The 23,734-nt window shown below is 40.5% G+C and overlaps 1 protein-coding gene across 1 annotated transcript in view; it reads left to right on the top strand.

The window, feature by feature from the left end:
• Rbm33 (RNA binding motif protein 33) overlaps positions 1 to 23,734 on the top strand; it is a 108,693-nt gene that overhangs the window by 19,354 nt on the left and 65,605 nt on the right. The window contains exons 3-7 of the mRNA XM_027428637.2: positions 1,393 to 1,471; positions 9,428 to 9,476; positions 14,963 to 15,039; positions 17,049 to 17,361; positions 20,393 to 20,512. Of these exons, the coding sequence (XP_027284438.1) occupies positions 1,393 to 1,471; positions 9,428 to 9,476; positions 14,963 to 15,039; positions 17,049 to 17,361; positions 20,393 to 20,512 (638 nt within the window). The remainder of the gene's footprint in view (positions 1 to 1,392; positions 1,472 to 9,427; positions 9,477 to 14,962; positions 15,040 to 17,048; positions 17,362 to 20,392; positions 20,513 to 23,734) is intronic.

Here is a 23,734-nt window from a genome sequence, read left to right as displayed (position 1 = left end):
TGGGTAAAGGTTGATATGATTGATGGTTTTGTTAGAACCTTAGTGGTTAATTTTCCAGTCTGAGCTAGAGAAGTGCCCTAGGCAATAGGAATTTGTGTCACCCAAGTGTTCTGGGCCTGGGTGGACTCTCTGAACAAACCAACTGCTGCCTCTTTCTTTGCAATGTCCTCTCACCCAACCCAACATGTCACGTGAAAACTAATTCAGTTCTTAGTGTTTCCTCACAAAATAACTATCAGGTTTCTCTCCTATTATAAAAAACTTACTGTCAAATTTAAACTTCCAGCAAATTTGTGAGTTAAATAATAGATTGATTTTACAAAAAAAAAAAAGGGAGGCTGTATTTCTGATGCTTTTCTGAGATACCTCAGTGTTGATATGTGAGCTGTGCTGTGTGTGTGTGTGTGTGTGTGTGTGTGTGTGTGTGTGTGTGTGTGTGTGTGTGTATGTGTGTGTGTGTGTAATATGCACTTAAGACTTCATATGAAGCAAAACACCCACTGCTGCCTTCTGTTCTGATTTATGCCTTAGTGGGCAAACTTTGGATATACCAAGTTAAAAACAATACAGTTAAATTTTTTTTGTTGGGTTTTTGAGACAAGGTTTCTCTGTGTAGCTTTGGAGCCTGTCCTGGGACTGCCTCTGTAGACCAGGCTGGTGTAGAATTCACAGAGATCCGTCTGCCTCTGCCTCCCGAGTTCTGGGATTAAATGCGTACACCACCACTGTCCCCCCAAAATTTTTGTCCCTTTAGGTTTGACTTTTTTTTTTACTTTTTTTAATAAAATGTGATCAATAAATAGAAAAATTTTATGTAGCTTACATTATATTTCTGTTACTTAGAAAAATGTGAAGGCTGAAAAATTATTACAGGAGGTCTTTTTTTTTTTTTTTTTTTTTTTTTTTTTTTTATGACAGGGTTTCTCTGTGTAGCTGTGGAGCCTATCCTGGAACACACTCTGTAGACCAGGCTGGCCTTGAACTCACAGAGATCCACCTGCCTCTGCCTCCCGAGTGCTAGGATTAAAGGTGTGTGCCACCAATGCCCGACTTAGGAAGGAGTCCCTAATTTTTAACAAAACACCTATCCCCTTTGTGTAGTTAAAAAAAAAAAAAAATATATATATATATATATATATATATATATATAATTAAAAAAATGCTGTTCTTACTGATTTTTCATACCTAGTATTCCATAAATTTTTTGATTGCTTTTATTTTATTAAAAAAAAAGAAGCTTCAGCTTCGCTGAGGATTTATGATAGCTATTTGTGGAACTTTGTATCTGGAGGGTTAAGCTGGGTTCCCAAGGAAGTTGGTATCCTGGTTGATTTAATTGCCTTTGTTTGTCTTGATTTAACAAAACTGACTTGAATGGACTCTTCTCCACAGATGACGACTTTGACCAGTTTGACAAGCCTGGCGCAGAACGGTCCTGGAGAAGAAGAGCTGCAGATGAGGACTGGGACAGGTGTGTGCACACTTGGGCTTCCCTGGGGTATCAGTGTGATGTCTATGATCCTCTGCTGGATACAGAGATCTTTATTTACCAAAGATAGTGAGCGTGGGGGCCCTTTGGTGTCCTCCTACATCAGCCTCCCTGTTGGGCTGATGGGAGGTTTCTTCAGGCCTCACTAGGGCCTGGTCCAAGCTTGTGTTGTAGGTAGCTGTGTGGAACATGAGTTTGCTTTCTCTCTGTTCATTGAATAGCACCACAACCATATGGATGCCACAGAATCTTTTGCTGTATATCCTACCTATCCAGTAGTTATTGAGACTTTAAACTTTTTGCCATTTTAATATGTACTGATTTAATTTCGTTTCTCTAACTAGTTGTGTAAGGTGAACTTACCCGCTTAGTAGTCCACACTTGCACACACAGTGGAAAACAGTTGGTGATGGCTGATGTCAGCTCAGTGTGGCGGGTGCCTCTAAGGGGGAAACTCTGCTTTTAGAGGACTGAAGGTACACAGCCTGGCTGTATCAGGTGCTGAGGTGAATGAACAACAACAAAAAATATACTATGGTCTCATACTGATTTTTTAAGAACAAGTGCCTAAAGAAGTTTACAGAATGGTTTACAGTGGAGTCTTCGATGGTCAACATAAGTTTGATTAGCCTTTCCTGACTTATTCAGTGTATCAGTCAGGATTCTAGAGAAAGGACTGTTAGGGTGTGTGTGAAAGAGATGTATCTTATTTGTATGGATGGAAGGGGGAGTGTTGTTGCTTGTTTCTTTATTCTGACTTTTTTGGCTCTTAGCTCTTTGTTCTTTTGGGGGGTCTGCCACCCAGCTCCCAAATAATTACACAGAGACTTATTGTTACTTATAAATGCCCAGCCTTAGCTTGGCTTGTTTTTCCCTGGCTGTCCTGGAAGTTGATCTTTAGACCAGGTTGGTTGGAACTCAGAGATCTGCTTGCTTCTAACTCCCAAGTGCTAGGATTAAAGGTGTGCGCCACCACTGCCTGGCTTCTTTTCTTACTTCTGTGTATCTTGCTTTCACTCTTAGACCATGGCTGGCTGGGGGCTAGGTGGCTGTCCCTCTTCTCCTTGTTATATTTTGTTCCTTCTCCCTTCTCAAATTTCTTCTCCTGTTTATGCCCTCTTCCTGCCTTTCTCTTGCCTCAATATTGGCTGTTTAGCTCTTTATTAGACCATCAGGTGTTTTAGATAGGCAAAGAATCACAGCTTCATAAGAGTTAAACAAATGTAGCATAAACAAAAGCAACACATCTTTACATCATTAAACAAATATTCCAGAGCATAAATAAATACAACACACCTTAAAATAATATTCTACAACAGGGGAGGTATGTATGTATTACATGGTTTTGACAAAGTTAAGTTTTTAACAGAGTACAGTTGCCTCAAATTGATTACACTAGTTGATATTTACCTTTTTATTCAGACTTTCAGGCACATGTGAAAGTATAATATAGCACATTGAACCTAATGTACTGTCATCCAACTTGAGTGATTATCAGTTTTTATCTGTACAATCTGCAAACCCCTCAAATCAGATGTAGTTTCACCTGAAAACACTTGACTATTTCTTAAAATACAGAGTGTTTACACATAGACCTGCATCAAGTCTAAGAAAGATCCTTGTTTATTCATGCCTAGCTAATGATCAATTTTTCCTATTACCTCTTATGTTTGTATTTGTGCCTGTGTCAGTGTATTCTCATATAGGCAGGTACATGACTACTTTCCTGTGGTTTGAAATTATATTCAGATAAAGGTCTGTATTTTAAAGTGTTGGCTCTTTCTGTTTGTGTTTTCTGTTACTACAGTGAAGTGCTTGGACAGTTAACATAAGTTGTGTGTTTTGGCTCCTAGTTTAGGAGGCTCTAGTTAATGATGGAGTAGCTCATTAGCTTTGGGCTTCTGATGAGGAAACACATCACGGTGGAGGCGTATGCCAAGTAAAACCACTCATACTCTGAACCAGGATCATACCCACGTCTCACCATCCCCTGAGAATCTTCCTGGAACCTCTTACTAGGCCCTGTCTCCCTATTTATACCAGTGCCACCCTGGAGACCATGCCTTTTTTTTCTTCCTTTTTTAAATTTTTTTTTTTTAAATTAGAAACAAGCTTCTTTTACTGTCAATCCCAGTTCTCTCCCTCCCCTCCTCCCCTGTCCCTCACTGACCCCCTATTCCATCCCCTTTCTGCTCCCCAGGGAGGGTGAGGCCTTCCATGGGGGATCCTCAAAGTCTGTCATAGCATTTGGAACAGGGTCTAGACTCTCTACCATGTGTCTAGGCTGAGAGAGTATCCCCCTGTGTGGATTGGGCTCCCAAAGTCCATTTGTGTACTAAGGGTAAATACTGGTGCACTACCAGAGGCCCCATAGATTAACCAGATCTCCAAACTGACATCCTTGTTCAGGGGGTCTGGATCAGTCTTATGCTGGTTTCCCAGCTATCAGTCTGGGGTCCATGAGCTCCCCCTTGTTCAGGTCAGCTGTTTCTGTGGGTTTCACCAGCCTGGTCTTGACCCCTTTGCTCATCATTCCTCTCTGCAACTGATTCTACAGTTCAGCTCAGTGTTTAGCTTTGGGTGTCTCCTTCTGCTTCCATCAGCTACTGGATGAAAGCTCTAGGATGGCATATAAGGTAGTCATCAATCTCATTATCGGAGAAGGGCATTTAAGGTAGCCTCTCCACTATTGCTTATATTGTTAGTTGGGTCAACATTGTAGATCTCTGGACATTTCCTTAGTGCCTGATTTCTCTTTAAACCTATAGTGGCTCCCTCTATGATGGTATCCCTTTTCTTGCTTTCTTCTATTCTTCCCCTAAATGATCTTTCTGCTCTCTCATGTCCTCATCTCCCCTCCTCTTCTCCCCTTCCCTTTCTTCTAACTCCCTCTCCCTTCCTCCCTCCCCATGCTCCCAATTAGCTCAGAAGATCTTGTCCCTTTCCCCTTCTCCAGGGGACCATGTGTCTCTCTTAGGGTCCTCTTTGTTTCCCTGCTTCTCTGGTGGTGTGGATTGTAAGCTACTACTCCTTTGCTCTAGGTCTAAAATCCATATATGAGTGAGTACATACCATGTTTGTCTTTTTTGACTGGGTTACCTCACTCAGGATGGTTTCTTCTAGTTCCATCCTTTGCCTGCAAATTTCAAGATTCCATTGTTTTTTTCTGCTGAGTTGTACTCCATTGTGTAAATGTACCACATCTTCTCCATCCATTCTTCAGTTGAGGGGCATCTAGGCTGCTTCGAGGTTCTGGTTATTACAAATAGTGCTGTGATGAACATCGTTGAACAGATGTCCTTATTGTATGAATGTACTTCTTTTGGGTATATGCCTAAGATTGGAATTGCTGCATCTTGTGGTAGACTGATTCCCATTTTCCCGAGGAACTGCCATTCGGGATTTCCAAAGTGGCTGTATAAGTTGGCACTCCCACAAGCAGTGGAGGAGTGTTCCCCTTTCTCCACATCATCTTCAGCATAAACTGTCATTGTTTTTTTTTTATTTTAGCCATTCTGACAGGAGTAAGATGGTATCTCAGTTGTTTTGATTTGCATTTCTATGATGGCCATGGATTTTGAGCACTTTCTTAAGTGTCTTTCAGCCATTTCAGACTTGTACAGTAGGAACTTTGAGTCTTTAAAGAAAGAAATTAAAGAAGATACCAGAAAATGGAAAGATCTCCCATGCTCTTGGGTAGGTAGAATCAACATAGTAAAAATGGCAAACTTGCCAAAAGTAATCTACAGAGTCAACACAATCCCCATCAAAATCCCAATACAGTTCTTCACAGACCTTGAAAGAACAATACTCAACTTCATATGGAAAAACAAAAAAACCCATGATAGCCAAAACAATGCTGTACAATAAAGGATCTTCTGGTGGCATCACCATCCCTGACTTCAAGCTCTATTATACAGCCATAGTTCTGAAAACAGCTTGGTATTGGCACAAAAATAGATAGATAGCCCACTGGAATAGAATTGAATACCCTGATATTAACCCACACACCTATGAACACCTTATTTTTGACAAAGATGCTAAATCTATACAATGGAAGAAAGATAGCATCTTCAACAAATGGTGCTGGCACAACTGGATTTGGACATGCAGAAGATTGCAGATAGGTCCATATCTGTCACCATTCACAAAACTTAAGTGCAAATGGATCAAAGATCTCACCATAAATCCAGCCACACTGAATCTTCTAGTAGAGAAAGTGGGAGATACCCTTGAACGAATTGGCACAGGATACTGCTTCCTGAACATCACACCAGTAACACAGACATTGAGATCTTCAATTAATAAATGGGACCTCCTGAAACTGAGAAGCTTCTGTAAGGCAAAGGACTCAGTCAGTAAGACAAAACGACAGCCCACAGAATGGGAAAAGATCTTCACCAACCCCACATCTGACAGAGGGCTGATCTCCAAAATATACAATGAACTCAAGAAGCTGTCACCAAAACACCAAACAATGAAATTAAAAAGTGGGGTGCAGAACTAAATAGAGAATTTTCAACAGAGGAATCCGAAAATGGCTGAAAGAGAATTGTTCTTTCAAGAGACCATGTCTTTACCTGAGTCATGGCCTTTGGAGGCCATTTATCAAAACTGAAGTCTTTAGTTCCTTGTGAAAGAAACAAAACACTATATGTCCAACGATTTCTGCTTGACTGCTTATTTTTAGATAGTATAACTCCTTATGTTATGTAAATGAATACAGGTGTAGAGATTGCTTGCATTGAGGTCTTAGTAAAGATACGTGGAAGTCTCTTGTGTCTGTCATGTACTTTTAAGTTCTGGAGAACTTGAAGTAGTCACAGTGGTTTGGTTTCTGTAATGTGTCTATTAACTAGGAAGTTCTTCCAAGACACAGACAGACAGGAGATATTCATTTCCCCATTTCCAGAGTAATTACCTGTAACATCTTCCACTCCTGAGCATTGTTTTAGAATAATTTTAAGTCATAGACTCTTAAATCAGTTGTGTTTTAATTTGCTATAGCTATTCTCTTAGTGGTGGTCAGATTGTCCTAATAGTTTCTCAGTTGGAATTAATTCCAGGTTGGCTCTTGAGTATGTCTGATGTTAGGATCTGTAGTTTTTGGGCCTTCCCTCCCTCCTCCCTCCCTCCCTCCCCCCTCCCTCCCTCCCCCCCTCCCTCCCCCCCCTCCTCTCCCCCCTCCCCTCCCTCCCCTCCCTCCCCTCCCCCCCCTCCCTCCCCCCTCCTTTCCCTGCCTGCCTGCCTGCCTGCCGTGCTGGTTTTGGTTATGGTGTAAGACAGCCTGGTTCTATTACTCTCCTCAGAATGGGAAGCAGTTGTCTGTGTTTATGAACCAGCTTCTGTTCCCACATGGCCTGCAGGAAGATGTTTGCACATTCAAGATTCAGTGTTATGCATATTTTTGATACTGTTTAAGCATAAAACACCTTCTGCCTGCTTGCATAATGGAGAAGTTTGGAAGAGTGATTGGTACAAAAACCTGCTCTCATGTTGCATCAGTGGAGATTGCAAGATAATACCACGATGCTGGCTCAGCATCTGAAAAAAACTCAAGTTCAAGCAAGACAGGAGCACACTGAGAAGGTCTTAACTGATAATCATTTAATGAATGTTTATTTAGGGAGTGGGCTTAAAGGATCAGCAGGGCACCCAGAATATAGTAGTTCCTACCCAGGCCCTAGAGGAAGGCAGGTTTGGGAGGCAGGAAAGCTGTGGTGGTGGTGGTGGGGTTGATCTTATACTGCCTTGGATTGTGTTTGGGGGTGGGGGTGAGGGAGTTGATTTCTATCTTTCTGCTTGGTGACATTTCTCTAGGTGTTTTCCATTAGTTTGACTGAATCCAGAAGCCAGAGGTAGGGACAGCTTGTGTGAGCCGTTTCTGGAGGACATAGGCTGTCTAGAATGGGTTGAAAGGGACTAGAGTGCACAGGAGCCAGGAAAGCAGGAGACTGGACTTTCAAGCAATGGCCATGCTGTCATACGTAGCCAGATGACTGACAACTAATTAAATAAAAAGTCATTAAGAATTGGTTTCTTATTTTCAAATGCTTTTGCTACTTAGCAAAAGTTGCATATCCTTTGTAGTTTTTGCTGTAATTATGAATACCTGTCTTATTACCATCCCAATTAGTGTCTTGGGAACCTGGTATCACCTTCCACTTTCCATTGCTTAAAGCTGTGGCAAGGAGGGATCCTCATTTTCAAAGAGGTACTTGCATGTTTTTGGTCATGTAGGATCAGGTTCTCAAATAGGGCATTGGCTGGCAGCTTATTTTCCTGCCTTCACAGGAGGAATATAACATAGTAAATAATCAAATCCCAGATATTACTGGCTTTAAAATGTTGGGAGGAACTGTGCAGAAGTCAGAAAGGTGGTTTTGTTTGTTTGTTTTTTGAGACAGGGTTTCTCTGTGTAGTCCTGGCTGTCCTAGAACTCTTAGTAGACCAGGGTAGCCTTAAACTCACAGAGATCCATCTTCCCCTGCTTCCCAAGTGCTGGGATTAGAACTGTGTGCCACCAAACCCAGCTAGAAAGGTGGTTTTTGAAGTCCTTGCCTTGTATCTCTCCTTTGTGTGACTTTTGGCAGGTCTTGTCCATGTTTCTGTTTTTGAAGTGAAGGTATGAGACTTAATTACAGGGTAACTTACAGAGCCTAGCATGTGAACTGAATGATTTGTCAGGTTTTATGGGAGTGTGCATTTCTTTTACAACTCCATCTCTGCATTCGTAGCGCTCCTAGTATTGTGTTCAGCAACACACTAAAATAGTAAATTCGTGCTAGTGTTAATCTCAAAACCAATAGAATTTGTTAACCTGAGCCCAATCTAGTGATAGCCATTTTTTCTCTTATCAAAAATACTGTTTTAATGTGTTTTCTCTGCTTTGAGGGCCTAGATGTTATATGTATATCACAATATGTACTGGTGCTAAGAATGTAGAAATAGAACTGCTAAGGAACAAAGGGAATGGGGAGAAGAGGGAATACCTTATATACCTGAATGGAAATGGACTTACGTAACCCTGAATAATAAAAAAATTTTAAAAATTCAGTGAAGGTATTTCAAGCTTCTTGATGTGTTAAAGGTTCCCTCTGGAGCCTGGAGAAAATATGCACCTACTCACTTCAGCACAAAAGCATGTTGGGAAACATGGTAGGTGACTACTGTGATTTCCACCCACATGCCTTAGTTAACTACATATAATTTTATAAAGTTATTTTAAATTTAGATTTTTAAAAATTTATGTATGCACATACATGCATGTGTGTGTGTGTGTGTGTGTGTGTGTGTGTGTGTGTGTGTGTGTGTGTGTGTTTCTCTGTCTCTTGCGAGATGTGAGTGAGTGTAGTGCCATTGGAGGCCAGAAGAGGAGTGTTTGATTTCCATGGAGCTGGAATTGAAGGTGACAGTGAGTTGCTTGACATGGGTGCAGGGAACTGAACTCTGCAAAAGCTGGAGGTGCTCTTGACAGCTGAGCTACCACTTCAGCTCAGTTATTTTAAATTCCTTCCTTTTGTTTCCAGCTAATTTAATGAGTATTGGATTATTTCATGTGGGTTTTTTTTTTCTTCCCGATTAATGGTATTGAGCACCTTTACAATCCTAAGTTTTTAAAGATAGGAGAAAGCTTAGCTATTCCTTTGTATGTATCTCGTGTTTTGCTGATTATTAAGCAGCTACAAAGGGATTAAAGACTGTACTGTGCTGCCAAACCTCGGCCTAAGTCTAGTAAGCCATCTTCTGTGTTGAGCCTGACCTCAGATGACAAAGACTTGTCCCTGTGTCCTTGAAAATATCTTTATTAACATAGAGGAAGGAAAGTGTAGTATAGCTACCTGAAAGTTCCAATACCCTGGAGTCTCTACTGGATATCTGATTGACTTTCATTTTCTAGTCTGATAGTAGTGACATTTTGCATTTCTCTTTCCCCAGTGAATTGGAAGATGACTTGCTTGGAGAAGATTTACTGTCTGGAAAAAAGGTAAGAAATAAGGTCACTTAGAAGAATTATTTAATTGTACCTAAAATAGGGACACACCACCATCACTTACTTGTACATGGAATGAATTTCCAGAAGCTGAGCATGGACTAGAATTTGTAAATGGAGTGATTGTTGTATTGCTGTAGACTGACTGAGAGCTACTGTGGGATATTTTAAGATGTGTTCCATTTTTTTATGTTGTGTAGCACAAAAAATGCAAAGATATGTTGCATTCTTTTTTATGTTCTATTTTTTTAACTCTGTGAAGGTGTTACTTTGCCTGTCTAAGACACCTGATTGGTCTAGTAAAGAGCTGAATGGCCAATAGCAAAGCAGGAGAAAGGATGGGCGGGGCTGGCAGATGGAGAAGGGAAATCCGGAAGAATTGGATCAAAGAATGAGAAAAGAAGGGGCCAGCCACCCAGCTACACAGCAAGCCATGGAGTAAGAAGTAAAGAAAGGAGTATAGGATAAAGGTACAAGTTCAAAGGCAAAGAGTAGACAGAATAATTTAAGAGAAGCTGGCTAGAAATAAGCCAAGCTAAGGTTGGGCATGCCATAAGTAATAATGAATCTCTATGTGTACTTATTTGGGAGCTGGGTGGTGAGCCCCCAAAGAACAAAGAGCCAAAAGAATAAAACAGCCAACAGCACAGCCTCACAAATGCTCAGCATGTATTCTATCCTAGAGTTACTCCTCCAACCCAGCAGAATGTGCTTATTAGTAGATGCTGTGGATATTGCTATGGGGAGCAAGTATTTTAGTTCCTACTGTATCCAGTGCACTCTATCTAGCAGGTTTCAGAATTGGGATAACAGTAGCATGAAACATACGTTTAAAGGAATATAACATTTCTAGATGTGTACTTTATTTTATGATTCTAGAATGCACTCCTGGGGAGTATTCACTGATAGCTTAAAGGTAGACTTGCCAAACTGTATTACATAATAGATCTGCATATACATACAGTTAGAAGTTCTCTTGGAAACTTTTCTAAACCTTTTTATATGTGTGTATCTGCCTAAAATATACTTCTGATCTGTTTAATAAATCATGCGGAAATTAGAATGTGAAGCAAGAGGTGAAAGTGATAATTTTTGTTTTCCTTTTTTTGTGTGGGAGCTTGCGTGGGTATATGTGAAGGTCAGAGGTTGACAATCTCCATCTCTTATATGTCATTCTTCTCTCTGTTTATTGAAGCAAGGTCTCTTGCTGAACCTGAAGCTATATGATCCAACTATTCTTGCTCTTAGCTTGCCCCATCTGCCAAGCTCTTGGGTTACAACTGGACCATTGTGCCCACCCAGTTTTTGCTTGTGTGCTGGGAATCTGATCCATAGCTCTTACACTTGACCGGCAAGTACTTTATTCACTGATCCACCTCCCTGGATCCCCTACAGTGAATTGACCTTTTTTTTTTTCTTTTGGTTCACTGAATAGTTTTAAAATATTTTCTGTTTTCACTTAATATTAGCACAATTATTTTAAAATGGTGCTTGTGAGTGTGTACAAATGTTTATGTGTGAGAAGGAGGTTATGCATATACATGTGTGTACTTTGGTGTGTTCATGTGTGCATGTTACATGTATGTACTTTGTTGTGTTCATGTGTGCTTGTGGAGGCCACAGGATGCTGCTGCATGTCTTTGTTCAGGTGCCGCCACCTTATTTTTGAGACCGATTTCCTCATTGAACCCGGAACTTACCGTTTTGGCTAGACTGGCTGACTAGTTAGGGAGTCCAAGGGATCTTCTGTCTTGACCTCTCTAGTGGTGGAATTATAGGTTCATGCTGCTGATACACCTGACTTTCACATGGTGCTGGGAATTAAACTCAGGTCTTTATGCTTGTGTGGTAAACACTTCATTGAGCCTTCTCCCCAGGTCCTCAACATAATTCTTTATATTTCATTTTCAAGTCTTAAAATTGCTAGGGTTTACATTGTTAAGAACTATACTGAAGCTTATTACACTTGCAGTTAAGACAGTATAGTAGACTTACTAGACTGTGGAGTTATCTCTGTCCTGCTGTCTCTCTATCTGTTAAGCTCTTAGGCCTCATCAGTATTTTCTCTAGTAATCGAATGTCATTTAGGGTTCTTAGTCAGATGACAGTGTCTGTATCCCCCCTCCCCCATTCTATCGCTCATTAGCCTATGTGTCCCCTGGTTTTGGGCTCATGCAATCTTCCACATTTCAACATTTGAATCCTGGGGAGTAGTTATGCAGTGTCTAAATCATAGCAACTTTAAAAATACCAATAAATGTTCTTTTATATTTTTCTTGAGAATTTTATATATAAGCACTATAAATACAATATTCCCCCTCCACCTTTTCCCCGTTCCAGCTTCTCTGATGTCTTGATCCTTTCTTTAATTATTATTGATAAATACAAACACACATATATACAACCCTCTGAGTTCATATAGCTTATATGTACATGTGTTTAAGGCTGACGACTTGGGATTAGATAACCTATCAGGAGAGCTGGTCCCTGAATTGATTGTCTTTAGCAGCCATTGCCCTTGTTTGCTTTTCTAGGATGGGGCCTTGTAAGACTTCCCCATCCACGTTATCATCGCGTAGGTCTTGTTGAGATGACCATTGTTAAGAGTTCATGGGCACAACTCCCTGACATATATAGACGACACTGTCTGATTGCTGATGTCCTGGCTCTCTGTCACTTACTGTCTTTTGCCCTCTCTTCCCTGATGCTCCCTGAACCTGAACCTGGAGGGCTTGTGTTGTAGGTGTATCAATTGGGGATAGACACCCCACAATCACTTTTCTGCATTTTGACCAGTTGTAGATTTCTGTAATGGTCTTTGTCAGCTGCTAAAAGAATTCTTCTTGATGAGGGGTGAGAGGTGCATTTATTTGTGCATATAAAATCGGTCTTTAGAATGAAGTTGGGAATTACACTGTGTGCTGACTGGTTTTGTCAATGCAAACTAGAGTTAGCTGAAAGAAGAGCTTCAGTTGAGAAAATACCTCCATCAGATCCAGTTGTAAGACATGTTTTTAATTAGTGATTGATGGGGAAAGGCTCAGTGCATTATGGGTGGTCTAACCCCTGTACTGATGGCCCTGGGTTCTCTAAGAAAGCAGGCTGAGCAGGCTACGGGGAGCAAGCCAGTAAGCATCTCTCCTCCATGGCCTCTGCATCAGCTATTGCCTCCAGGTACTAGCCCTATTTGAGTTCCTGTGATCCTCTTTAATGATGGACTTCAATGTGATAAACCCTTTCCTTAGCTTGCTTTTTAGTCATGGTGTTTCATCACAGCAATAGAAACCCTATCTGAGACATACTGGTTTAGGGAAGTGGCAGTAGTAGGTCCTCCTCTAGGGTCCATGACCTCACCAGCTACAGATTAGTTGTTCGGTTCATAATTATTTGATTTCTAGTAAGATTGGACCTTTCTCAAGGTATTTATTTAGCAAGTTTATTGCTCTTGTCTGTGACCGCTCTGGGTGCCTGCACTCTGCTTCCACTGTAACAGTAACCTGTAGGCCCTTGTGACAGGGCTGGGGTTTAATTGTGTTGAAAAGGCAAGTCAAGGCTGCAAACTGAGGAAGAAGATGGCTGAGGTGGAGCTAGGCCGATTGTTTGTAAGTACTTCCTTCATCTGTTTTACCTTGGCATCAACTCATGTCTGCACTACACCAAGAAATTTCTATTATAAGTGCCAATGTTGGAGAATGTTTGAGGACCTTTTTGTCCCATCTTTAAACCTCTGATACCCCGTGGAAAGTCCTCATTCTTAGGAGTTTGGGAGGGAACTTTTTTATATTTTCCTGGGAAGATGAGACAGAGTATTTCATAAGCACTCACTGCCACTCTGTATTTCTTGCCTGGGATCTGCAAGCCTTGCTTTCTTCTTGACTGAGAATTCTCCCAGCCTTTCTGCTTACCTGAAAAACAGTTCCCTCCAGTTCAGTGGGATGTGCTGAAAACCATCTCTGGCTTCTCTGCTTTAGTGTTTCCCTTTGAGGATTAAAGCTTTTCTAGGGACGTGGGTGTTTCTGCCTCCAGTGTCTGTTACTCAGTAGGCTTGGAATTGAAAGGCTCAATCCTTGGAACTGAGATTTGATGACTTCTGGGACCTACCGCAACATATATTTCATTTGTTTGCTTGTTTGATAAATTACTACTTGAATGATTTTGGAACTGGTACTTGGGAGTTTAAACACACAAGTGCATACATACACACAGAATCCCCTTGAAGTTTAAATATGTGTTTTTTCATGTGTGTGCACTCAACACACACTGAAGCAGCCCCTAAAGTTTAAATATACAGCACACAGCCATGCATACACATTTCACACACAGTGATGCAGCTGTCCTTGAAGTTCACTGGATTAGTAATTGTAAAGCTTTCCCTGAGGTTATCTGTGGGACTGACTGCTTCACTGTCAGCACTGGCCCTTTGAGATGGCTGGCTGTATCACTAACTGCAAATTTATTTTGGGTCTGTGAATTACTGTGTTTTTTTCTCATTTAGATCCATCCTGCTGTGTTGGAAGCATAGCTTTGGGTAGCTTATTTGACTCTAGAGATAGATGAGGTCTCTTGAGCTAATAAATTTTCCTAGAATTATTTTTGACTATCAGAAGTACTGTAATAAACAAACACAGTCAAGTTTAACCTATTTTTGCAAGCAGTAGATATCAGACTGATTGTTTATTTAAGGAGTAGAAAATAGTCAGTTTCTCTTTCTTCACAGAGAGAGAGAGAGAGAGAGAGAGAGAGACACACACACACACACACACACACACACACACACACACACACACATACACACACACACACACTACCCTTTGGAAGGATATACCCCATTTAGACTTCTTTTAGTAGAGGAGGAAAGTTGAACCACTCCACAATCTATAATATTGGGACATATTTAACCCAGCCTAGAATTTCGAACTCTAGCAAATCACTCTGCTGCCATTGCATATTAATTAGATATGAGTGACAACAATGAAAGAGCTGAGTTATTTGTTTTTTTCTTGTCATCTATATGGAGAAGCCAAAGTTATTTTCCTAATTGGTTTAATTTCCAACCCAGTGATCTTAAAAGCAGCTTATATTGGATTTGTATCTCTTACATTATTTTAAAATTTCAGTTTTTTGTTTCTGTCATTGTTAGTCATTTTAAGGCCATTCTTGTGAGTATTTTGGTGGAAAAACTGTTCAGCAGTTCCCTTCCGTGGATGTCTTTCTTAACCTTATTCTTTTATGGCAGAATTAGAATAAATTTGACTGTTATACTTGCTGCTTGACTTATTTGCCTGTGGCATTTAAAAAATACTCAGGGGTTAGCCACTAGGCTGTTTGTGGGCTCTCTGGATTCTCTGAGGCAATGCCAGACTGAACAAACCTTCTGGATGGCAAGAGGTTAGAATCAACCCTCTTAGAGTAAGCTTGTGCTTGGTAACAAGTCTTTTTATGGAAGTGACACATATTAATTAATTTCTTGTTTGAATTAGAATCAGTCGGATTTGTCAGATGAAGAGTTGAATGATGATCTTCTACAGAGTGATAATGAAGATGAAGGAAATTTCAGGTACACGATATGAACTCATTAAATCGATGGACTGTTGTATACTTTGTAATTACAATGAATAATTCTATAGTGTGGTATTGGACTTCTGACATACATTCTGAGTGTGATATTGGTGTATTCTAATATGGAAGCCATATAGATTGTTTCCATAAATAGGTCAATGGCTTAAAGTTACTTACGTTATTCAGAGCAGTTTGTAAAGGCTTAGTGCTTTGAATGCTTGGAGGATAGTGGTCCCTGGCCTTATGCAGGCAATTGCAGTTTGATGTTGCTGTGTTTGTTTTCCTTTCAGACAGTTTTTACTGCTGCCACTCTGGAGAGATACTTAGAAATACTCAGAAAAATTTCAAGTTTTAGGAAGAACCATGGGAAAAATACATCTTTTTGGGTTATAAATATGATTGCAAATATATCATCTGAAGACCACAGATTTGAAGCTTGTTTTCTCACATAGTTTGTGGCTAAAAGAATAGCTTTAAATTATTGATTTATCAGTTAGATTCATTTGCCAATTCTTTTTAACCACAAATTATATTTTGATCCTTTGAATGAAATTGGCCTTGAAGTGTATCTTCAAGTTTGGCCAGAAGCTTAAAGTCTATGGTGTGCTCAGTTTTGCTGTATAGGCTGCTTGCTGTGAGCACAGATTTACTCTGTGGTCTCGCATTTGAACTTTAAAAAAAATATTTTTATGTAATTAAAAAAATTGTATATACTGTTTTGCCTGAATCCCTGTCTGTGTATCACTTGTGGGCCCTCTGAGGTCAGAAGAGGGCATAAGAGTCTCCGAAACTGGAGATATAGATGGTTGTGATCCACCATGTGGGTGCTGGGAATAGAACCTGAGTCCTCTGGAAGAACAAGCCAGTGTTAAGCTATATCTGAACTCTTACCTTGAAATGTTTGCCCTTTAGGAGTTAGTGATACAGTAGGTATAATATGGGTTTTGTGGTTTTAAGACCTTTTGCTCTCTTATGAAGAAATTTCCAATTTGTTTGCTTTAGTTTTTGAGACAAGGACCATATTATCTGTAACTCATGCCAATCCTCCTTCCTCAGCCTCCTGAGTGCTGGAATTATAGACATGAGCCAACACAGCTGGTGGTGTTATCAATTATTTTTTTTAAATATATTTGTGATTAATGTACATTTATTTGAATATTGAGATGTACTTTGACACAGATTTTTATATTTTGATTTTCTGAATGAAAAGCTTAGCAATTTGCATAATATGTTTTTTAGAAGACTCCAAATTGTTCTTAACATTCTAATTGTGGGGACTCAGCAGTTAAGTAAGGGCACTTACTGCTCCTGCAGAGGACCTATATCAGGTTACCCACAATCACCTGTAATTCCAGTTCCAGGGGATGATATGCTCTCTTCTGGCACATACTACAGTCAGGCAATCACACAATAAAATAAGTCTTAAGTAAGTCTTAAAATCAATCCTGTGATTTTCTGATTATTGAGTAGTACTCTTGTTTTCTGTTAACAGTCATATCATCTAGATTCCATCCATTTCATTCTATAAAAGTAGATGCTAGGCATGGTTGCACATGCCTTTAATACTAGCAGTCGAATGGCAGAGGCAGGCAGAGCTCTGAGTTGGAGGCCAGCCTGGTCTACAGAGTGAGTTCCTGGACAGCCAGGGCCACATAGGAAAACCCTGTCCCATCTCCACCCCTCCCCCACCCCCAATAAAAGTTGATTAAGATTCAAAGTGTTAGGTGCAAGTCTTAAATGTTTGATAGCTAGACCAGCTTTGTGCTGACTTCATTCTTTGTGTCAGATAACAGAGCTGACAAGTGGAGATGCTGTCTATATGGTGGGTCAGTGTGGTCCTGGGCCATTTGGAATCTAGTGCAGTTCTATTTTCATAGATTGTTAAGCATGTACTCATCAGTGGGATGACTTGTAAGTAGTGTTTGTTTAAGTCTCACACTTCAATTATTAGTGATGCAGCTTTGTGCATCCTCTCAGTATGTCTTTCATTGTGCTTTTTTCTTCTAGTTCTCAGGGTGTCACCATCAGTCTGAATACCACCTCTGGCATAGTTACATCATTTGAACTGTCTGACAATACCAACGACCAATCTGGAGAACAGGAATCTGAGTATGAGCAAGGAGAAGATGAGCTAGCCTACCACAAGCCCGAGGAACAAGAACTGTATACTCAGGAGTACCCAGAGGAAGGACAGTATGAAGGCCATGATGCAGAGCTGACAGAAGACCAGATAGAATATGGGGATGAGCCTGAGGAGGAGCAGCTGTACAATGATGAAGTGCTGGACATCGAAATCAATGAACCTTTAGATGAGTTTACAGTGAGTCTTTTCTCTTTTGAAAGGCCAAAGATAGCATGGCTTCCTGCGCATAGGTTTCTAGACTGATTTGAGATCTGTTTACCTCCCATGGGAAGGAGAGAAATTAGACCTTATTATCACTGTCTGCCAGTTTCTTTATCAGAGCTATGACAAAGTTTGTGTTGACAGCTTGTTTGGCCTGCATTAATGCTCCTTTGTCATTCTGGAAGGCTGCAAAGAATCGTGACCTTGAGGATTGCACCCTAAGGAAGAAAGCAGCTTTGTGTGGTAGAGGCACACTGTCAATGTTAGAAGTGCTTAATGCAGAGCTTTTATCCAGGCTTTAGACAAGATCTGATAAAGTCCTTCTAAGGTGAAAAGATTATTGACCTGCTAAAGACATCTTTAAGGTGCTAATATTCCACAGTGATTGATGTCCTGTTTTCATTCATCCCTTTCTTACTAAGAACTGTCTAAACCTGAATAAAGAGATTGAGGTTAGTTTAGAAAATGTCACACATAATTTGTTATTTGTAATCAGCAAGCTAAGATGGTGCTGTTTTTTATTTCAGAAAGATGGCTTTTGTAGGTAGTGTTTATTTTTATTAAACACCAGCAAAGAATGCGGTACTGGTGTACGATTGGTCATCTATCATAATACTTTATCAGAAAAGGCTTGTGTTTTTAAAAAAAGCACCTAAGGACATTCATGCTGGAAAGATGTTACTGATGCATTGTATAACGCCTAAGGCTTTCATTTCATTGGTATCCCATGAAGGCAGTGGTGGTGCTGCTGAGATGGCCTGGGGATGTGTAGCATCAGGAGCTGTAGAACTCTTACTTGTGGTGTCATTGTTTAGTGTGTGCTTGCATTTGAGGACAGCAGCCAGCAGTTAATGATTCTTGGTCATTTATGTGTGTAGCAGCCTACTTCACAAGGAGGTGGTGATAAAGAGCATGAAAATAATTCAATCATGGCGGTTCTTTGATGTCTCAGGAGGGTAGAGCCTTATTCCTCAGGAAGTATGTGTAGCTTGTGGTCAGTAGAGTCATGAAACAGCATCACAGAGCCTGATGTCTGTGGTCCTATAATGATGCATTTTATTATCAGCCCTTCAGTAGATGGACAGTGTCCTCTAATACTGGTGTGCTTGCTTATATGGGACACTGTAATTTAAAATGCTTGTTGAACTAACCCAAGTTGTTTTGAAAATGTGTCTTGTTTTCTTGTAGTATTTGACTGTTACTGTTCATTTGTAACATAAGTTGTTCTCTTCTTGGGTCCTTTACTCTTTAAATAGTCAGCACATCTTTACTAATGGATAGACATACAAAATATTGTTGAACCATAAAAAGCATGGAAAGTGTGTGTTAGGGTTAGTTTGCTCAACCACATTGTTCTTGTAGATTTGTGAAGAGAGAACTTAATTTTCCTCTTAAATGTTTTGTTATATAACTTAGGAAAACATAAAGTTCCAGGAATAATACAAAATTCACTTAAGCATCATGTGGTTCAAGATTCAGATAATTAAAAGAATAAAGTATTTTAATTGAAACATTTATAGAACTCTTTAAATTTTTTTTTCAGAATTCATAAAAAGCTTCAGAAACTTCAAATTTCCCTTAGAAATTCTCAGTGTGCTAGTATTTCACAGCTGCCTGTTCTGTAAGCAGTGGCAGCCCTCCTTACTGTTTGATGTTAGAGCCACAGCTATCATCTTCTTTCTTCATGGACATAACAGTGGTAGTTTCTGAAGTGACTGCCCCGAGTGGGAAAGAGGTCAGAATGAGTCTGTGGAGTGCTGTGCTCTTGTCCAGCAGCCAGGCCTTGTCCCAGATGTGCATATTGTCACTGCACCAGTAAACATGTGAATAGATTATATGCCCCCATGTACCCTAGTTTATTGAGTGGTTTAAACTGGTTCCTTGTCCTAGGCAGAATTAACTCTGAACGTGACCCACAAGCACAGGCTTTCTTGTGAGAGCCCACCTATAAAAACATGCATTTGGTGTAGAACTGGCCACAGAATCCTTAAGACCACAAATTTTGTAACTAGAAGGGATTCTGTCACCTATGAAGAAAGGGAAGATCTCAGGGGTGTTGGGAGACTTCAGCACAGCTCTGGAGGTCTGTTTATTGGATAAGGTGAATTTTGCAAGCATCATTTTGATGAGCATGATTTCATTTTACAGTCTGTACTTTGGTAGCAGTAAGAACTGTTGCTCAGTAGCCAACAGAATAGTATTTGTTGGTGACATTAGAGTATATTCACTGTGAAGTTAGCACCAAATGAGATTTTGTTTTTTAAAATTGAGTTCAAATTTACCATTTGTGTAGAAAGTAGCAGACTATTGATTCCATGGTGTTATTTGGTTAGCATCTCCACTTCCTTTTTGATGGGATGCTGTTTTGTGCAAAGTGGAATGCAGTGTTAGGATCATTTTGAGAAGCAGGCAGGTCAACTCTCCCTACCTCATTGGTGATAATGCCAGCAGCACTCTGCTTTCTTTGCCAGTGGTGATGTTCAGGTCCCTTGCCTGCTACCTTGCCTAAGCCCAGAGGGGACAGGCATGCCTACTGATAAGCCCTTTCCATTTCATGGAGAACTTGGAATCATCTTTTCACCCAAGGGAAAGAAATGCCTGATGAAGAATCCACTGTAGTGTGGTGTCTGAAAGGCACTTTGCTGTGTCAAATTGTCCCAATTCTGTTGTCTCTGTTGGCCTTAGGTTGTCAAGGGGCTTGGGTGATTGGCTTCTGCTGCTGCCGGGCTCCTCAGTGAGCACACAAGCCTTTGGTCACAGATGTGAAGGCTGCTCACCAGGGGCTTGGCCTGAAACTGAGCTGTTGCCACTCTCCTCATTGATAGACCAGCATGGACGCTTGGTTTGCATGACCGTGCAGAAGAAGCTCCTATGCTCTGTGCTCAGTCAGGGCATCACGATAGAATGTGTTAAAATAACTCTGTCTGCATGAATCATACATGAAAAGTGGTTGAAAACACCCAAAAGCTTTGTGAGAAAAATGTTTCTTCTCTTTAATGGCCGTTAGGATGAAGAATACTTGCAGGCTTATGGTGGGCAACAAGGGCTGCAAGTGCGGGAAGACTGTGAGGCTGAAGATGACTTAGATGAGATTACTGATTCCCAGGTTGCTTCTGAGACCCATGAGGTACTTCTTCAACTTCTACAGTTTCCTGAGTTTCTTTCTTTCCAGATTGAAAATGAGCCCCCCCCCCCCCCCCCCCATTTGAGTATTAGTGGAAAGTTGATTTGTCTGTAAACTGTGCGTTGTAGTAGAAACCCAAACCCCTGCCTAGAGAAGTGAGTTGTGATGTCTGGTGCCTGTGAGAAGTATGTGCCCTGGATCAGTGATGCTTGTCTTTTTAAATGTTTCTTTTTATTACTGCATGTTTATGGGGTGCGTGTGTGCGTGTATGTATCTGTGCATGGCACACACATGGTCAGTCAGAAGGCAGCTCAAGTCTCTTCTCTCCTACTGTTATGTGGGTTCTAAGTGGGTTCTGAGGGGTCAGACTCACTTCATCAGGCTTGTACAACAAATGCTTCACCTGCTGAATATAGTAGCTGGCCCAAGTCGTAGTGTTAAAAGTGTTTTTTTAGGGCTGACTTTCAAAAGTGTGATATCAGTGCCTTGAAATCAGTGCTACAATTATTTTATTTAGTTAATCTTAGCTAATTTGGGCATTATTCAAGAAATACTGCAAAGTTTTCTGGTTTTTTGTTGTTTTTTTTTTTTTTTTTTTTTTCTTTCCGAGACAGGGTTTCTCTGTGTAGCTTTGGCGCCTATCCTGGCACTTGCTCTGGAGATCAGGCTGGCTTCGAACTCACAGTGATCCGCCTGCCTCTGCCTCCCGAGTGCTGGGATTAAAGGCGTGCGCCACCAACGCCCGGCAAGGTTTTCTGTTTTAAGTTCTGTCTTAGGTGTTGAAGAAACAGTTGAAAGCTAGCAAAGTGGTCTGACATAGTCATGGAAGATGTGAGAAAACCAAGACTCGGTAGAACTGGGCTGAATCTTGAGTCACCTCCCCAGCAGCAGCACTTCCTTGAGGCCCTGCTTACCCAGGGCCCTGTGATCATGACCAGAGGGATCTGTGCTTAAGATGGATCCTTACATGTGGGAACTGTGTTCTGACCTAAACAGACCTGCCCTGGAAGAAGACCCTTTCTTTCGAGGCCACTGGACACACAAGCACATGCAGACAGACTCTAAACTAAGAATAGGTGGTTATGTGCTCACAAAATACGCAGACCGATTTGCTAGCTTTCGCCACCCTCACTGTCCTTGACATGCTCCACAATCCTGAAGCATGTTGCCTTTGACTCATTATTTGACTTATTCAAAGAGATAATCTAAGATGGATTCAAAGCCCTAGTACATGTAAAGCCCTAGTACATGTGTCTGTTGGCAGTGTAAACATGCCATTAAGTCAGGATAGTAGCCCCATAGGAGAGGAACCCATGTCTTTCCTTTGCTGTCCACCATGGGAAGATAGGTTTAATTAAGTCAAAAGGGCTCTCAGCTCCATCATGCTCTGTATCTAAATTGTTTGTAAATCTAAAAACAGTCAAAAGTCTGAATGAAGATAAAGTAGACATAGTGATTGCTTTTAGACTGTGGGGTTATTTAGTCATGACCAGAGTTTTCTGTTAATCCCAGTATTGGAGTGTTACAGACAAGAAAGTGATTTTGGATTCAGTGAAAGACCCTGTATGAGGGATTAAGGGAGAGACTGATTGAAGACACCCAGTGACCTCCTGGCATGCGTGCATGCAACACACACACACACACACACACACACACACAGAGAGAGAGAGAGAGAGAGAGAGAGAGAGAGAGAGAGAGAGAGAGAGAGAGAGAGAGAATTTATATGCAGTGAATCAGTCACTTTAAATATCAAATGATTTAAGTTTTTATTCATGCATATATACACAACTTACCATTTTGTCAGCAAGTGTAGGGTGCAAGCCAGAGGCACAGCCACCTATAGCAGCCTGATTTCTCAAGGAAGCATTTCAGGATAAACCAGTATGAAGCCAAGGAGGGAGGAGGGAAGGAGGGAGGGAAGAGAGAGAGAGAGAGAGAGAGAGAGAGAGAGAGAGAGAGAGAGAGAGAGAGAGAGAATAAGAAGAGGGTGAGCATTACACAGGGTTAAAAGAAAGACTCCAGGGAAAAGATAAGACCCCCTCCATGCATTAGTCACACTGTATTGTATGTCTTGGTAGGAACCACATACCGTTACCCTTGCAGGTTCTTGGAGATGCTGAGTGCTTCCTGGAGTGCTTTGATAGGATTTCAACTGATGAGGTCATAGGAATGGCGGATTGAGTTTGAATGTTTTCAGTGTGAAGTTAATAGTGGTGTTTATGAGAGTCTCATAAAATATATGGGAAAGGAGTAAGGACAAACTTAAGGCCTTCAGAATTAATCATTGTATTTTAGCATTCTTTTTTGAAAATATCTCTATATAAAAGGAATATTGTGATTCTGTTGACAGCCTCATGATATATCTCGGTAATTATACTAGAATCCTTGATTTGCCACTGGTGAGAGATTTCTCCCAAACTCCAGAATGGGGCTTCTTTCCTGTCTCAGTGTTTTCATAATTTCACGTCTCTCTATCTTACCTTACTGTAGGACAATTGATGAGGGACAATCCCATTACCCTCCAGAAAAGTCAAATTCAGGTTAAAGGAAAGTTTCCTGTTTTATACCCAGCATACACAGAAAAGATCAAAGTAGTCTTAGAGCCCTGATATTAACACCCAATTAGACACCTTCTTCTACAGCTACACAATTGGGGTGAAGAGTCTCTTAAACTAATCTTACTTTTTTTTCTAAGTTTTAATTTATTTAAAAGAGTGAGACACAAAGTACAAAAAGTCAAATTCAACTTAGAGAAAAGGGTTGCTTTATATCCAGCACTCAGAGAAGAGTGGAATAGTATAAAGCCCTGATATTAATACCCAAATGCAAATAAAACTGTTTTTTAAAGTCCTGGCTTTCCAGAGGCTAACACTGTTGTTTCTCCCACCTTACTTGATGTAATTATATTAGAAGTTCATCTTAGTGTTTACTTTGTTTCTGTGGTGTTGGGATTTGATCCTAGAATCTCAAGCATGTTAAAAACAAGGGATGTGTCACTGACCTACACCCATAACATCATGTTTAGCTGTTTTTGCTTAGCATAGTTTTGAATTAATTGAAATGCATACTTGTAGCAATAGTTATTCTGTTTATTGATATACCTTATTGTTTCTTTTCCTCTTATTAGATAATTGGGTTGTTTCTAGTGGTTTTTTGTTGTTGTGTTATGGATGAATGTTCACCATTTTGTGGATATACAGTTTTTGATTTGCTGGTTAGGTATTG

This window comes from Cricetulus griseus, chromosome 8 (genome assembly GCF_003668045.3).
Source record: "Cricetulus griseus strain 17A/GY chromosome 8, alternate assembly CriGri-PICRH-1.0, whole genome shotgun sequence".
NCBI classification, from domain to species: Eukaryota; Metazoa; Chordata; class Mammalia; order Rodentia; family Cricetidae; genus Cricetulus; species Cricetulus griseus.
Note: the sequence above shows the minus strand (reverse complement) of the source record. Positions and strands in the feature narration are given on the sequence as shown.